Source organism: Mercenaria mercenaria, unplaced genomic scaffold, assembly GCF_021730395.1.
Source record: "Mercenaria mercenaria strain notata unplaced genomic scaffold, MADL_Memer_1 contig_4585, whole genome shotgun sequence".
NCBI lineage: Eukaryota > Metazoa > Mollusca > Bivalvia > Venerida > Veneridae > Mercenaria > Mercenaria mercenaria.
In genome coordinates this window covers 1-17881 of record NW_026462826.1, presented here as the reverse complement: position 1 = coordinate 17881, position 17881 = coordinate 1, and the positions used below count along the sequence as shown (strand labels likewise).

The 17881-nt window shown below is 34.5% G+C and overlaps 1 protein-coding gene across 3 annotated transcripts; it reads right to left on the bottom strand.

The window, feature by feature from the left end:
- Nucleotides 1–2217: 2217 nt before the first annotated feature.
- LOC128553990 (uncharacterized) lies at nucleotides 2218–12267 on the bottom strand. Of its 3 annotated transcripts, XM_053535186.1 has the most exons (6): nucleotides 11974–12267; nucleotides 11091–11309; nucleotides 9007–9300; nucleotides 7731–8582; nucleotides 6829–7041; nucleotides 2218–5972 (listed from the first exon to the last, which is right to left on the bottom strand). In XM_053535186.1, the coding sequence occupies exons 1-4, from the start codon at nucleotides 12260–12262 to the stop codon at nucleotides 8464–8466; spliced, it is 921 nt and encodes a 306-aa protein (XP_053391161.1). In that variant the 5' UTR covers nucleotides 12263–12267; the 3' UTR covers nucleotides 2218–5972; nucleotides 6829–7041; nucleotides 7731–8463. The 3 variants fall into 3 exon arrangements, with proteins under 3 accessions (XP_053391161.1, XP_053391162.1, XP_053391160.1); XM_053535187.1 differs by lacking the exon at nucleotides 6829–7041; XM_053535185.1 differs by lacking the exons at nucleotides 9007–9300; nucleotides 11091–11309; nucleotides 11974–12267 and having other exon boundaries at nucleotides 7731–8363.
- Between the last annotated feature and the right edge of the window lie 5614 nt (nucleotides 12268–17881).

The window sequence follows — 17881 nt, the reverse complement described above, 5'->3', positions numbered from 1 at the left end:
AGTAGGAAGGATTTTGGCAAATTTACAACGGCAACGGACATATTGACCGCAAAACTGTTCTCATGTATATAACGAGTTTGCCTGATCATGTAATGGTCTTATGCTGGAAGATCTTGATTGTATTATACCAAGTGTAAAATTCATTCAAGATCATAGGGATCATATATCATAAATGATTATCAAACAGGTCTTCGTTTAGGTTGCTACAGCCGTGTGTCTGTGTCAAAGCACCAGTAGCAGAAAAAAATGTTAACAAAATTGGATAAACTCTTTAAGAAGTAAGTAAAATGTACAAGATAAAGACATAAAAACTGTAATTTTTGGAAGTTACATGTCATGTCAGTAGTTTTAGACAATACAAATAATACAGTGCTAGCAAAAACCGGGCTAACCTCTGTTTACGACAACACTGAAGAGTGAACGCCTGTTTTCCCCATGTATCCTGTTTACTAATATGGGCTTCTAAACGTCTCGTAATAATAAACTGTGTCTAAGGATCACACATTTTATCATGCAACTTCTATGCAAAGTGACTGATTTCACTTGCCGGACTTTTTAATATCAGGCCAATGACCTGATATCAGAATTTAATTCCTCCCACATTGACGGACTACATTTTGGCTCATGCTGCTTATATCACTGAATAATAGGAACAATTTAACCAAATAAGTTCTTGCAAGTTTAGTGAAAAATTGTTTATAATTATCTCCTTTGTTTTTCAGGACAGACATTTCATGCTTTTGTTGTTAATAGAGGATTTTGTTTTTCCTGCACGTCGATAGTCTTTATAAGGTCGTTCTTTAAATAGGACCACTGCCTTACAGGACACTGAAAAATAGTTACATGATAAAACATTTTCTTTTGAAAGTAAAATGAATGCAAGTTTAGTATGTAAACTAAAGAAACCTTTTCTTGAAAATATGTTAAGGTATTGGACTGAAACGAAACAGGACACGTAATTGCCAATTGTGATTATCGGTCTATTTCCTTAAATTGACTCGCATCCCGGTAAAAACAGTATAAAATAAAAAATAATTGCATGGGGCTTTTTCTAAAAGTGTCTAATGAAACTTGAATCAGTGCAGGTTTTAAGAAACAAAACTATAAAAATAATATATATTGTTCGCATCAATATTCATTCCAAATTCAAACGGCTTAAAAAGAAGGCAAGGGAAACAAAGAAAATGCAGCGCAGCCAATATCAGATGAGGAAATAAACGTACTGTATGATAAAGAACTCCTGGGTAGGCAGACACCACACGCATTCATAAACACACTTTGACTGAATTCCACCATCCACTTTGGAATGAGAGGTGTACAAGAACATTATATGCTATGGCAGGACCTTTCGAAGTTCTAAAATTCACATCTTTGGAGGATTGTTCCCATTTCCTCTCACACAGCCCCCTTAATGTTTCGGAACTTTTACCTCAAACATGAAAACTCGAAAGCCAGGTACGTCTTCTGTTGAACTGCAGCCGCTGAAAAAAATACATCGGTAAATTAATATTTTATAGCAGATATTCCAATTGATTTCTCAAAATTTCAAATACTAGTTAAAGGTTGATTTATTAGGTTTTTTTTCTTTTAAAATTCTTTTTTGAAATGTTTATATTTTGAACAAGATTTTTCATTAAAATTTTAATACAACGTTTATTGTAACTGTAAGCGATGTGTTCTTAAATTATGCACGATATAAAAAACAAAAAATGTGCAAAGAAAAAAGTCTTAATCCGGCAAGGTTTTTCAACATTGTCTTATTGTAATTAACTTAAGCTTGGGAGACAAAAAGTGCATTCTGATGCAGAAGGAAATGAGTACCTGGAACTCCGAGAATATCAAACCAAAACTCAGACTGGTGAGACCCTGGAAACCAGGAAGGTACCATCAATTTTTTTAGCGACAGATGATGAGCGTGACCCTGTAACCACATACAACATGTATGCAGAACGGAGGCCCCCAGGGTTTCAGCGGTGATGGTGATCCATTTTATCTGGCACCTAGAACTACAGTTGTGAAGTCGGTAACAGATCAATGGTTCATGCGCCAGCGCATTGGCCAGAAAAAGCTGGCCACCTGATGAAATCTATGTCTGCCAAGGCCGGAATCGAACGCCGCCTAATAAACCACTCGGCCCGGTAACATCTGGTGCAAAAGCTTCGTGACAGTGGTGCTAAGCCGACTGATATCATGCAAATATCAGGACACAAACATGTGCAAAGCATTTTAATTTACTCTGAAATGTCCATTAAGAACCAGAGGAGTGTTCCAAAATATTATCAAACACTGGTAACAGCAATATTAAGAATGGTGTTTCATCTCCCTCTTTAGAGGCTATGCCCTCCACGACAGTTCAGCAAAACGTTCCTACTACACATGTTCAGTACCCACCCAGTTCGCAATGCCTGGTCCTATGAATTCCCTGTTGTACGGTGCAACCGTTCACATACATGCTTTCAATATGTATGGCCTACCTCCAGCTCCAAATAATTAAAGAACATTGCCATGAATCAGATCGTTACTGTTGCTATTTTTCTATTTACAGAGATTTTTCCAGTTTTATCGGAGCACTTGCTGCTTCGGCAACACATGACAAATTGATGTAATTCCTTCCGCAAATAAATTATTTTTAAGAATAAAATAAGCACCTAACCGGATCAGCTCAATCCAAATGTTTTTATTTTTCTTTTATCAGGTCCTTTCCGGAGGATTTCTTGTAGAACTACATCCTTGCGAAGGATGGTTTTGGCCGTAACACCGTTATCGATTTACACGCTCACGGCGTACTCAATCACGCCGGGTAAACTCGCTCCAGACCGCTAAATTTAGAATGTTTTTTTTTTCAGTTACATGATAAATAGAATATCAGACTACTGTCTTTTGATATCAATGTTATCAGGCTCGGCAGATATGGGCGGAAGGGGTTCGGTGAACTTCACCCCTTCCAGCCCATATCAGCATCAGCCTGATAACATTGATATCAAAAGACAGTAGCTTGTTATTCTCTACATGTACTACTATGAACGACGCATCAACAACACAAAACATGCTTTTTATTGCGAAAAATAGTAAAACAGAGTATTAAATTCTGCAATTGAATTGTTACTCCGTTGTAGAAAATATATTGATCAGTTTACAAAAAAAATCATTTAAAGTGCACATCATGTCAAATGTTACAATGCATACCTGGGATGTGATATGTAGTTTTCGTTTTTCTGTTTGAATTAACAATTTATGACATTAAAGAATTACAACATCAAACATTGATGCGTATTTAGTTCAAGGTCATTTACAAGATTTATTTGAGTGGAATAATTTACTAAATGTGTTGTTTTGTCAAAATCTCGTACTGAAAGAAGAAGTATCTGACAAAAACTGATAACTACAGAAAAGGGCTTTGTATTCGCAAGTTTTTCTTTTCTTTTTTTTTTCTTCAAATGCTTTGGTACACAATTTACTCAAATTGCGCATTTTTGTCAAGCGATATTCCATTTGTCAAGGCGTGCACTTGTTAGCATTACTGTTTCTCGGCACATGATCTGATAAATGCGCCACCATAATCTGGTATCAAGACTAAATCTAATTTGAATCGCTCACAACATAGCTTCGTTACTATTATGAACAAATACTGAACAAAACTTCTAACTAGTCGGTAAAAGTATCCTTTACGCTTACACCCATATTTTGAGAAAAAGAATCAAACAACACCAAACAATAAAAGGCAAGGGTTGTTTTACATGAAAATTGAACGATTACTACTCTATAAAACAATTGTCAATGAAGTTATTCGTACATTGAATTCTAGAAAAGGTAAGTATTTCAACGACCTTGAGCTTTAATGTAAACAAATATGACGACTGCCGAATGAATGTAGGAAGTGCCGGTCTCTAGAAATTCAGAAATTCACACGTGATTTCTTTGGTGACTTGTTCGTAACGAACATATTTGGCTGTGAAAGTTTGCTTTCATTTAGTAACAAAGGAGGTTGGACATGATTGTCAATTTTCATCAATACAGCAGCAAACAAGATGATGGATTACCTCGCACGTATTTCATTATTGCAGAAAAAAATCATTATCGTAAAGTGCTTGCTGCGCATGCGCAATGGAAGTGATGAAATTCTTATTCACTTTTTATATATTTTCGGAACTAATACTACTAAAGGGAAGGTAACTAAAACGTTCCTGAAATATGTATTCTGAAACATATTCCTTTGTTCGAAGTAGTGTTTTCCATTTTGTTTACATCTTTTCTGGCATCAAAAAAGAAAAAGTAGGTAACACTTGTATAAAATCTTTAATTCAGTTAAGTTCTTTATATTTTGAAAAAGATATTACCTTAAGAAAGGAAGTAAGATTTTGAAAAATTGGAAGTATTTTTCTTATAAAATGTAATTGAAATACCTAGAAAATGACTGCATAAATGTGCAACACTTTAGGACAGTTCAGCGCCTTTTAAAACTCAATATAAATTAAAAAACTGGTGCATATCTTCTTTTTGATGCATTGTGCTGAAACTTTACATAACTAGGTGAAACGTAGTTTTCAGTAGCTGTTTATTTTCATTTCTTTAATAATGGCATTTTCATTTTTCATTTTTAAAATAAATTAATGTGTCCAATCCTACTGGAAAGCACGACAGAATATGTAATGGGCAGGTATGGTAAAGATATTGCTTATTTACCAAATATTTATGTGTTTTCATAACATACTACTAAACTTAACAAGTATGCCCCCGGGCAGGTTATTGATCCCTCCAGCTGTCAAGTGTGACCTTGACCTTAGACCTAGGGGCCTGGTTTTTGCGCATGACACTCCTCATAATGGTCAACATTCATGTCAAGTTACATCAAAATCCCACCGCGCATGAAGAAGAAATGCTCCGCAAAAACTTCAATTTGACCTTTGACATCCAACTGTGATCTTGACCTTTGAGATAGGAACATGGGGTTTGCACGTGACACGCCCTCTCATTAAGGTTAACATACATGCCAAATATAAACAAGATTGGTCCATGCATGGCAAAGTTATGGTCCGGACAAAATCGGACGCACGCACGCACGGACGGACGCACGCACGAGCATATATTGCACCGCCAAAAGTGGCGACTAAGTCGAGCTGACCGCAAGCGAGCTCGACAATAAAGCTATAATAGCATAGTTACGGTGACAGGAGTGTTACGCTCAATTTATATAATTTATAGGACATAATCTTTATCATAAACATCAATAAACATTTCAACCTTAAGAAAGGGAACTAGGTTGGCCGGCCACGCATATCAAAATGAAATTGGAATATATTGAATACTTTAACATTGTTGTTATTAGATGGAAATCACTTAAATTCTGTGTACACTTCAGTAGTAATTACAAGCAGCAAGTCACTGGAGCCAATTTATATTTTTTTTACTTGTGTGATAAGAGGCCTCGACTTCTAACAATATTCTTGTAAAACAGAATTCAATTCTACCAAGCGATAACTTCCTTTAAGTTAGATAATTTTATGTTAATGATCTGACAAGGATCGGGTATCTGAAAATTTGAATATTCGAACAATATTTAAAAATAGCGAGAATAATAACGACCAATGACATTTTAAATTTGCTGTGTATTTTGAAACGCTTGTGGTGAAATAGGAAAGCTCGGGGTTTTCCAGTCATCAAATTTAGTGCGAACAGATTCTGTTTTGTCTGCAAGGTGTTGTACATCTCTTGTATTTGTTGTGCCATTCTTGTGATAAGAACAGATTGATCTTGATATTGTGGCTGAAACTGTGGTGTCTCTTGCCTTTGTGCCTGTTGCTGCTTATGATGTTGTTGACTATTCTGACCTTGTGAAGGATCTGCCTTTTGTCTTGCCTCGGTAAAGTAGCGTGGGCTCGGTGGATTCGGTGGGTTCGGTTGCGGTTTGGGCTCCAGAAACTTTTTCAAGTCTTCTCTGCCAACTTCGGTTAGGCACTCTGCTACAAAGCTTTCTGAAAATGAAATTTCATCCAAAAAATGGAAAGTATACCCTATTGGCAATTTTGTCGTAAGCAAACGATTTTCTAATCTCTGTTTACAAGAAAACATGGCATGTAGAATATCTATTTGCCCTAAGTCTCAGACCAAGTGATCTTTTCTTATATCATAGTTTACCATCATGATCGTATTCCAGAAAAATTGGAAGGTCTAACCACTTTATCTGTTCCAGTGATTTCATTTCACAGTTTACCCCCATTTAAAGAGGTATTTATCCAGATATAAATTAAACTGTTTAGTTTCAGAAAGAAGTGCTGTTAGTTATATTCTAAACTTTAAATAACTTTAAAAAATGCAGTAATAACTTATCATAGGATGAAAATGAACAAAAACACATAATTATTGTTTTCTTAGATAATGACATTATATAAACGAACGAATTCCATTATCCTTACAGAAACCAATAACACTAACAAAAACGACGTCGTTTTCCTGCGGTATCTTACAAATTCTGATATTTGACTATATTGTTATGAAAAGTTAATATCTTAATATTTCGTGACAAATAGTTTTCACTCATTTAATCAAGTGAAACTTATTTATTTGAATTTTTAAGACTTTTTAATAATGGGAAAAAATTTCTAATGAATAATAATGTCATAACTGCTCCACTGGCCCGAACCTATTGAAAACATACTATGATAATTATTGAATATTATGTGTAGAAGACTTTAAGAACATTTGAATTGATAAACAGCACTGGTCAAATTATAGCATCTTCTCTTACTATGATTTCTTCTTTTAATCACAGGAAATATTTAAACATTCTGCTTTCTATTAATTAATATATGCCAATGAATCCACACTTACGGCAATGGATATATAATCTTGTTCTTTCTATTTCCTTATGGTAGAGACATGCAAGAAATAGGTTTGGGTCTTCTGCCATAGATTTCTCAATTTTGCCATCTGGAGTCCATTGATATTTCTGTCTAAGCTTTTCTTTTTCTTTATAGCGGAGTTTACTGCTGATCTTTTTCAACATCTGTAGTCCATGCGGTGTCAGGGAAATTTGTGTTGGCGCTAAATGACAACACATGGGAACAAAAATTAAATTTTATAACAAGATGTCATTTCACTGTGGAGTTGATATCAACCTTATTCGTTTATAATTTTGCATAAAGTAAATCATAAAAAACAAGTTAATAATGTAAAACTAACGTTTGGTTCAAAGCTTTTTAGTTTATGTGAATTTAATTTCATTCTGACTCATTTCTCTCGCAGTACTTGTCATAGTTTGTGACAAACTCTAAAACTTATGCTGTTATCAGTCTCGGAGTTTACTGCTATTAACACAGCAAAGAAAATATGCAAACATTTAGAAGTTAGATGTTAAATATAAATGTGTCAAGACATATCTCGTCTTATTACCAATGCATTTTCATACTTCTTAGTCTTTTCGGAATCAAATCCGTAAAAATGAATAGAAGAACGACACTTATACACCTAACCCCTCTGGTGCAGTTACCACAAATAAAGGCAAAAACATCTAACAATGGCGTTATCGCAGGACTTTTACATGATTGTTGTATATTTAGTCCTTATAGTGAAATAAATATAAATACAAAAATTGGGTTAATAATAAAAATTATGTATGTATGTATGTATACATGTATGTATGGTGAAATTGTTAATTTAAATCAATAAATGTATGTATGTAGGTGTGTATGTATGTATTTATGTATGCTGAAAAAGTAAATCGATAAATGTACCTTTGAGAGATTGTAACAGCAACTGCAATCCGTCGAGCACAGATTTATCGATGTGGCTCAAATCCGTTAAAAATCTGTGTTGTTCAAGCTCAAACATCAGGGGGATAAGTTGTGACTGCATGTTCTGCAAATCGAGCAGTAAACTTTGTTCTTGTATCCTGTGACCTTCCCTCATTCTTGTAGATACTATATTTACAGAGGCATTAATCAACCTTTGAACTGCTTTCTTGTCGACCGTTTCTATATTAATTTGATGTAAAGCTTCAGTAAATTCTTTCAGACTGGTAAGTTCTTTTAGGGACGCGGGTTGTGTTTCATCTCTTGACATTGAAACTACTTTTTTTTAGAGAGTCCAATTCTGTCTCAACTTTGCATAGTTTCTCTTCCGCTGTGTCTATGTTGGACTGAAGGTAATTGATCTGACGCGAAAGGTCAATGCATGCCATTTCACTACTGTCAAGGCGTACTTTGGTCTGTTGAATAAAATCTGAAAAGTAGATCCCTCGGAAGCGTCGATAACAAGGCGAACAGTGAAAATTGCAGACTAGGTTTGATTGAGTCTGTTCATGAGCAGTAATGGAAAATGCAACACTGCCCACGCCCCCTAGCACCGGCTTAAGCAGTATTCAATCTTCAAATCTAAATGAGTTGAAATCAATGATCCCGAAGGACCAGAAAATATAACAACACTGAGATGAAGTCGGGGCGACTTTTAACGGCCGCCACACAGCACTTAACACCCGCTGTTGTGAAGTAAATAAAATCTGAAAAGTAGATCCCTCGGAAGTTGCTCGTAAACATTTGACAACTTGATTTGCTGGTCCGTTTCCACACAGAGACTCTCGCTGGTACCTTTTGAATAAAACTTTGTTTTTTGTAAATCTATATTTTGCTATGGACAATAATTATGAAAGTTTTCCTCCAACCCCTGCAGTGTATTCGAGACAGGTCAATTATAATCAATAAACAAGTATATAGCAGATAATTGTCTTTATCGTAAGAAAACTGAACTGATGAATGGTGTTCTAGAAAGCATAATTTAAAATATGCAAAAGAGGCAAACAAAAAGTTGCAACTCATATTCTTATCTGCCGAATCAAGCTTAATGAGAACGCAAGACACGTTTTTATCCGTTCATTTTATTTTCGGTAAGACTCATTTGTTTTATCTACTAGTAGGTTAATTCTACTACTGAGAAAATATGCTTTATGCCCATTTGAGAAAGCCCATCATTATGTGTCCTAACTGTTTGTAAATATCATTACTGTTTCCGAACCTTTGATATTGTAAACTCTTCCATCTATTTCAATAATATCGACACCATTCTCCTGTAGATCGACAAGGTCATCACCTTCCACTAGCAAACCTTGCAGTATTTCTACATACATCTCGGGTATCATAAATGTGATAACTAAGCTTGAGGATGGTTCAATTCCACTTATAATGATAAACTTCTCTGGCACAAAGAGCAGCTTCTGTACTCTACAACGCAGAAGCTCTACTTCTTTCCTTGAATAATTTCTGAAGTTTCTACCAGCCACATGGAATTTTACGAATCTGTAACCATTTTCTGAAAAAAGGCGGGAAATAAACGAAAATATATATTATACATGTATAGCATACCATAGGTATATAAAGACAATATGTTTCATTATTGCATATGTTACTGAAAATAGTTACTTGTACTGAATTCAAACGTATATGAGCAGCGTGAGGTCGATATTAGTTTTCGTTTGTGCTGGTGAGCTTGATATCGATATCTGGCACACTTTCGGCGATATCAGGCACACTGCTCAAAACATACAGATTTTGTATTTCCACTTACAGGATGTCAAGTTTATACAAACTAACATTTATTTTACAAAAGAAAGGATGGTAAATTAACATAATTTCGCTAGCTTCCTCTTCTATCGCGGTTGACTAATGCTGACACAAGAAACTACGGCCCTAGAACGCAAGAATTTATAACAAATGTTAGAAAGGAAATGACGTCAGTGTCATCAGACAACGGTGACGTTCCCGCGTATTACATGAACATCCAATGACGCTGTTCAACATTAAATTATTTTAATTTTGTTTTCACTTTAACAGTAGAGTGGAACATTTGCAATAAATAGGTTGCAAAACAGGGCTGGTGTGCCTTAGGACGATATTTGCATACTGGACCAATATCTCTCCTACTATGCCAATATTGCCTTAAGGCATACCGGCCATGTATACTAATCTCTCATTATTCAAGTATCAGTTAATGACAAGTAAGGCATATATTTAGGAGAATAAATCTAGAGCAGATCTTGAATTGATTAGTACATTTGTCCCTTTACGAAACTTGACAATTTTAAAATGCAAACTGTAACAAGAGCTGTCTAATGACAGCGCGCTCGACTATTTGTAGACCATCCACCTAATACTAGTTTACATACAAAAACGTTAGCAAATTTTCTTAGCTAAAAAATGGGCAACGTTTTGCTAAATTGTAAGCCAGAGTAATAAAACTTGCTATGTGAGGTCACCCCAAGATGCCAAGACGTATGGAGAATCTGAAAACATTAGGAGAAACATGCGTATATGCAAAACCGTACAATAAAAATCTATGTTACAAAGGGGCATAATATAAATATAAAATAAAAGTTACAGTTACACGTCTTGCCACACAATGTCATCTCATGAAGCCGAAGTCATGTGATATGTCTGAAGGTTTTTGACTCAGTAGTTTTGAGAAACCTGCTTACATGCAAAACTTTAAAGCCGAATATTCTTTGGCCGTTATTTCAATAAAATAAATGCTAGAGAAATTGCGCGATGGGTCATCTCATGATGCCAAATGCATGTGTGAAGTCTGAAAGCACTTGACAAATCAGTTATTGAGACACTTGCTTTCATGCAAAACTTTAATCTGAAATCCTAAATTAAAAAGAGGCTTGATTTTGCCAAAATAAAAGCTAGACTCATGTAATTTGTCCTGTTAGGTCATCTATCTCAAAATGCCGAATACATGTTTTGAATGTTTGAAAGCATAAGGCCAAGTAGTTTAAGAGAACCTGCTTACATGTAAAACTTTTTGACGCGGATGCCGCAGCCAATGAAAGTTGAGTTTATACAAATTTATTTTAGCTCGATTGTGATGAAAGCTTTAAGCTTATTTGAACCACTCTCGAGTCCGCTTCCTGGAAAAAACAGTACTGGTGTCATTTGAGAAGACGTGATCGTGATCCCAATAGGGCTCGAACCCACGACTCCCAGATTGAGCGGCCGACACCGTTACCACTAGACCACCGCTCCCCAGTGAAAGTGTGATAGCAATAGCTCTACTAGCTGAAAAAATTCATATTGTCGAGCTAAGAATTATAAAAAAAATACCTGGTTGATACGATGGCGCATACAAATGCAAAACGTTTCCAATTGTTTTAGAATATTCCACTGCATCTTCAATAAGATCTCTCCTCCCTGCCAAGTAAAGGATCCCTTGAAGATACAAGAGGTTGTCACGACTGATGTAACCACGTGTTCGTAATATTCGAAAAAGGTCTTGTGGTGATTTAATTTTTTCAAGGACGCTTTTGCCTATTCCACCCTCACCTGAAGGAAATGAAAATATGTTTAATGCTTACATGGAGAAATATGTACAATGTACCAGTAACATTAGCAAAAAATTAATTTATTGTTTTTATTTGTTGCAAATATTAGCACGACTGTTTATTTAAGAATAACTTTAATGGCTCTATGGCTGTGTTTGGGTGCTCTGTGCTTCCGGGAAATCTACCCTTACCTTTTATCTTTTGGAATTGAAAGTGTATGTGTTTTATACAAAATGTTTCATCATGTGCAGATTATTTCAGATAATCTTCATATGCTGTTTAATCTTCAATTTCAACAAACTCGTTTATAATAGTTTCCAGTCTATAGACGTGACGGAAGCCTGTTTTGAAACGTTTAAATAACAATTGTACAAAATTTCATACAATTTCCAAACTGAATACTTCGCATATTCAATTCTTTCATAGGATATGTTTTTCAGTTGAAAATGACAACATTATCTAGTCAATATCAAATCTGCCGAAGATCATAATTCAATCTATATGAAGACCTATATAGCAAACTTTTACTGATGCCTACATTAAATATGAGAAGCATTGTGTGTCAAAACAAAAAGGCAAGTTTTAACTTTATAAAACGTCCAGGAGTGGTCTTAAGTAATTGTTAACTAAATCAGTGTAATTGCTGTTCTTGTTTTGTTTAATACCTTCAAAAAGACACTTCATTTTGCTTAGATCTTCAGCTAATAGACTCTCTCCTATGTTGTTTAGTAAAATATTAAAGTTCCAGTCAGTTGGTGGGTCAGGTATATTTTCTAAGGATTCCGTTGGCTGCACCTCTGTTCCTGTGTTTGTCCGCTCATCATGTATCTGATCATTTTGTCCCGGTATCACAGACTGTCTACTACTTTCAGGTGATTGTCTTGGTGACATCGGGATAGCATCTGTTGCCAAGGACAACGCTCCTGTTAAGTCATTTAATTTTTCTTCAGACATTTCTGTTCTGCAAGCAAAATTGATATAATGGTTGTGGTATAATAAAAACGCGATCACTAAGGGACAAATGAACAGTTATATGACAATTGTAGCGAAATTTGCATAGCGTTATGATATTCTGTAAAATACTAAAGTACTATCTGTTTAGATGTCTCGAAAAAAATAGTTATCTTAGCAATGTAAAGAACGTTCATAAGTGTCTTGTCATTTTAAAAACAATTTAACAAAAAGGAAAGTGCAATAAATTTTGTCTCTTTGCGGAGGTTAAGGTTATCCTCAACAAACATATTTATTTTAGGCTCTGTGTAATAGCTCAACAGTCCAAAATAGTTTATGCCAAATAGGCCATTTCATTTTTAATTTTCAAATTGTGCGTCGGTTTATCTGCAGCTTTTAACTATAACTTGAAGCGTAATAGTCGAAATAAAGTTTAAACTATCTGATAGGACTTAGCGGCGGGTTATAGAGAAAATATATTTCCTTCTGTGAAGAAAATACGAAACTTTGTATATACCTATTTTGAAGTATGCTAAATCAAAAGAAAGTAGGAGACACGCGGCGTTATTGCCTAAAATGAGGCCCCAACAGGGGACCTATATTTTTTTGTTATTTTAATTATATATTGTAAAGAGTTTTCCAAAAAGTTTATTTAGGACCTTAATCAGTAATTATTCTTGACACTATATTTATTCAGTTGCGTTTTATACACATTTCATATATAAGACACAAACAAATGAATTAGATGAGGCTCTAAAAGGGGGGACAGTGTTTTAGAAAAACAAATCATTTATAAAGTGAATTTATTTTTAAGTATTCAGATCATAAGTCAACAAAACTCATTTTAATGCATTCTAGTATTTAATGATGTCAAAATTTTATTTAAACATTCGTTACATTTTGAGGTTCATTAAGGGTATATTATAAAAACATATACGTACATAGTGTGTTTCAAATAATAGTATGTATTCCTGTCCCGTACAATTTTTATTCTCACATAGATTTTAAAGTTCATAAGAGAGGCTCTATAAGCTGTTATTTTTTGTGTTTTTCCTGTATTACAATATCTTATAAGCATATTATATAAAACATGATTTTTCATGTTTTTTTTTTTCAAAACAATTAATGACTTCAAGCTGAAGCATTCCATCACCCTAATGCTTTTATAACAAAAAATGGGACGTGTACTAAATGTACGATTTTTATTATCATTTTAAATCAAAACAGCGATAGGTATTCTCTAACACGAACGTATTCATAATGACATGACTGCATACAGAGTACATTTGCTTTAATATATCAATATCTGCATGTGAATGTATTTCATGTATTTAATTTGATGAATTTCTTGCAACTGTAAGCAGTTTTATCATGTAACATAATTGAAACCAAGTGCCAGCTATCTTGTCTATTCTCGGCAGGATAATGATGTCAGTGTTTGCTTTAAATGCCTGTTTCCAGATTCTGTCTGCTTGATACAATGCTCTATGCGAGTGAACATCGAAGTGTTTTCAAAGTGTCTATTTATTTAAGAAAATATATTTTCTGGTTTAATTTACTACTTCAAATATCGATATGTTATTGTATAACAGAACAATCTATCGTTCCAATCGTCATTTGCACTTGACAAACATTTAAACGAGGCATAGCCGTTAGCAGAGATGCTATATACCTGCAACGTGTTGAGACAGCATCACAACCAGATAATGCATAAAGAGCATTAGCTTTTAAGTGCTATATGGGCGGCTGTGTTCTTGATGTTTTTTCCTATTGGACTTAAGTCCATTTTTTAAACCCAGAATGACAGCTTGCTACAGAATGAGTCAGTTGTTTCAGAACTGTTTTAAATGGCCAAATGCAGCTACAAGTAACAACTAGCAAACTGATTTTCTGTAGACAACACGATTGTGTCTCAGCGTCTGTTGCACGTAACATTATTCCTATGTGGTTTTGCTTTAATGCATCTGCGGCAAACAAATTCATACCATGATCAGTATTCTCGTGGGTGCATATGAAGTGCTGGATGTATGTATCGTTTGGCATTATGTTCTTTCATGTATTATCTAATTGTGATAAGTCTCTGCGTTTGCAGGCATTAGCATGAAGAGAGCCTTAATTTATGGCACTGCTTAATCGAATACCAGTTAGTGCACCAACTGTTTTAACACACTTTACACTTTTGGAACTATATATTGTCATGTTATAAAACAAAGGTATTAAGCTGTAAGTCAGTAAATGGAGCCAGACAAAAATCTAGTTCCACAAGGAAATAGACAGCCTAACACATCCCAATGTGTCAATTATGTCCACAGAACCATTTGATAACTAGGGGCCATGCTTGGGAAGAAACATTAATTGTGGTCATTGAATGGCTTAATCCTGTTTACTGGAGATGAACCATAATGTCACTTGGTTTCCATGATGGTTTACACTTCATGGAACCAATTAAGTGCCACTGCAAGAACATAGTTATGTATAGGGAATGTGAATTTGTCAAACAAATTTACTGTATGTACAGCCATGGCATTGTGAAGGAGAGAACTGCTGGAAAACCTATTGCGTTCTCAGATATCTATTGAAAGGTTACAAATCTCAGTTTTTATTATTTTCCGGGTCTTTTGATGATTATGTCATATAATGTTAGGTAACGGACAAAAGATTAGGAGAGTTACATGTGATGTTTAATTAAATGTATAAAACTACAAAAAAAAACATACTAAAATAATCCTTTAATTTAATCACTCGTGATTTAATTATTACGCATCCGAAATACTGCCCATATTTTATTAACAGATAAAATATAGGCACATATTTATTATTTCTTAATTTAAAAAATACTACGGCATACAATTTCTTATGGAATTTACGCGAATTTCGTATGTGTGCTAAGAGTTTGAATGTACTTAATGTTATCCTAATTTAAAAGTTAAAAAAGGTATGAAACATGTTCAAATATCTATATATTTCTCCATTATTCGTTATTGTTATCTCTTACAAAAAAAAGAAGAAACTCTTCGAAGTTTGCACTAAAACTGATTCATTTTATTATTATTGTACCAGATTTTCCGAAAACAAAAGCGAAACCAAGCACACTTAAATCGATAAGCTGTGTGGAGGTATGCTAGGTAACTTGAATACATGATAGTATTCACCGTGTCCAATCGTTACTTTGAAAAACCGGATCAGTAACGTAAGATCTCGGATCAAATGGAGCGGTTTTAGTAAGAAAATTGCCAGTTATTTAGAAATCATTGTCAGAGACGGCATATAGCGCAAGATGTGCTCTGGACATTATGGAATATTCGTTGCTATTTGTTTTCCAGCAAATCTAAGCACTTTTCTCAAATACTTCGGGAAACCATGCCAAAATAGCAGGTAAACAATGTCATGACTCAGAAAAAGCGTTATTTCCAGTACGTTCTCTGATAAACATACAATATAATCAACTCCTTGTTGTCACTGATACATTCATGTAACACGTTAGTGCTACAAAAGATGAATTAAATTACTTGGAAGGCCGACATAAGGCGATTCATGACTGAACTGACCGGTAACGCAGGAGCCAAAGGATCAGCGGCTGCAAAATGCAGTAACGCAGAAGCTTCGGATTTTTCTTCTGTGTTCGTTTTCATCAATTTCCAATGGAAACGTATCACTTAATTTATCTTTTAGAAACTGCGATAAGTATTGTCTCTTGATAACGTTCTAGTCTAAAGAGCAATTTATTGTTTTTATATAGTTAATCATTCTTCTCATAAAACCCCGTGTATTACTATTGATTTAAGGCGTTCGGTCGCACTTTGGTCAAAATGTTTTAGACAGAAAAAAAGTATGCATGTACTAAATCCTGTTGTCGATATTTTCTATATAAAGTAAAAACAAAATATGTACAGATAGCTTGCCCCATTTCAAATTATAAGCACGATGGCGAGAAAGCCATTTTCGAGAGATTCTTCCTAAGATCAAAATTAAAATGCTGTGACCTGGAACAACTGATACGGGGACTGGAAACCGGCATTTACCTTAGATTATGCTGTCGTCCAATCGAAGCGTATGCCGTAGGCTATTCTGCTATTACTGACACACTTACGCCTTACAGTTTAACTCGTCCTTTCAGTGAAAATCTGGGAAAGCATTTGTTGATTTTTTTGTTGAAAACAAACGTTCTGTCATGAAATTATTGCCTGCATCTGTTTTTAAATGAAAAATATCTACATTAATGTTACATTTCGCCCTGTGAAAATGGCTAAATCTAGGCTTGCCTTACCCAGAGAAAAAGATGTCGTTTTTTACATGATATTTGCCTTGTTGATTCAGAGTATTTAGAACAATAAAATTAGGATATATTTTAATGAAAATAGCAAGTCGAAACTGTAAACTGTTGCCTGAAACTATTTGTTTTTTGTATTGCTTTGTTCTTCACCATTTAAATGCGTGTTAAACCTAGATGATTTTCTGCAGTTTTATCTAAAAGTTCGGAATACTAAATGTAACTTCGTTGTCGGTCTTTTTTATTTAAAAAAAAATCATTGTTATTTTAATTTGAATACATTGTATTTTTCACACATCTGTTTTACTATTGAATTATTTTTTGAGTTTATACAACAATTTCGTTTGAAACATTCTCTGCGTCCAAGAAGAATGTTTGTTTCTGTATGTAGAAATCTGACATTATAATCAATTATTATAATTATGGCTCTACAAGATTAAGAGAAGTGTCAGCTTTCTGTTTTTCCATTTTATTTATTCAAATTTAACAAAAATTGGTCCTTTAATACAGGTTTGAAGTTAAATGGTAAAATATTTCTTCAGGGAAGTGAGCTCGAGTTAATTCATAATAATTAAGCATATCACCACATGCAGTCGCATGCTGTTTTTTCCTTCAGAATCCCTTTAGATCAATCTCTGATCATCTAATTATCGCCATTTAACATGTGAATGGTAAACCCTTTGAACAAAAAGTGTATATAGCTCCATGATTAACATGAGGTAATATGCTAATTACACGCTAATCGATAGTGGCGAAAACAAAATATCGATCGCTAACGACTGGTCGATATTTACAGGTATGGACGACAGCATAATACAGATAAATGTATTGATTTATACGGAGTTTCTACTCCCCGTATTAGACCTTCCTGCTGTGACTTAGAACTACTTTTCATACTACAGTGTAATTTTATTTCTCACCTTAGCACATCTATTAACTTTAAGGATTCCTCAAGTAAGAACTTGTCCCCAGTTACGTGACTATTCTTAGATGGTTCTCACCCTTGTGATTTTAGTTCCTTTAGACTAGTACGTAAATTTTCCTTTTTCAGACTAAAAGTAAGGCAACAGCTTTTGGACAATCACAGACGTTTCGCTACGAACTTTATTCAATAGTAAATATCGACAGTATCTAAAGTCTAAACTGAAGAATTACGGGACTAGCAATTCTTTAGCAGAAATAATTCAATTTGTCAATTTGTAAGCAAAGAAAGAGGGCGAGTCGTTGCATTATTCTTTCATTATTCTGGCTTCATGTGCTACATATGCTATCGAACAAAATTAACAAAATCAAACCTGAAGAGACATATAAAAAGACACAAAGACAAATTCGCCAGTGTAACAGATGTAATG

What these genes read in the sequence shown, in the direction of transcription:
- LOC128553990 (XM_053535185.1), bottom strand. Translation starts at nt 8,058, where the DNA reads ATGTCAAGAGATGAAACACAACCCGCGTCCCTAAAAGAACTTACCAGT. An exon ending in GCTGTTACAATCTCTCAAAG is followed by an intron (nt 7,042 to 7,730) that starts GTACATTTATCG and finishes GTTGTCATTTAG; the next exon opens with CGCCAACACAAATTTCCCTG. An exon ending in AAGATTATATATCCATTGCC is followed by an intron (nt 5,973 to 6,828) that starts GTAAGTGTGGAT and finishes TTTCATTTTCAG; the next exon opens with AAAGCTTTGTAGCAGAGTGC.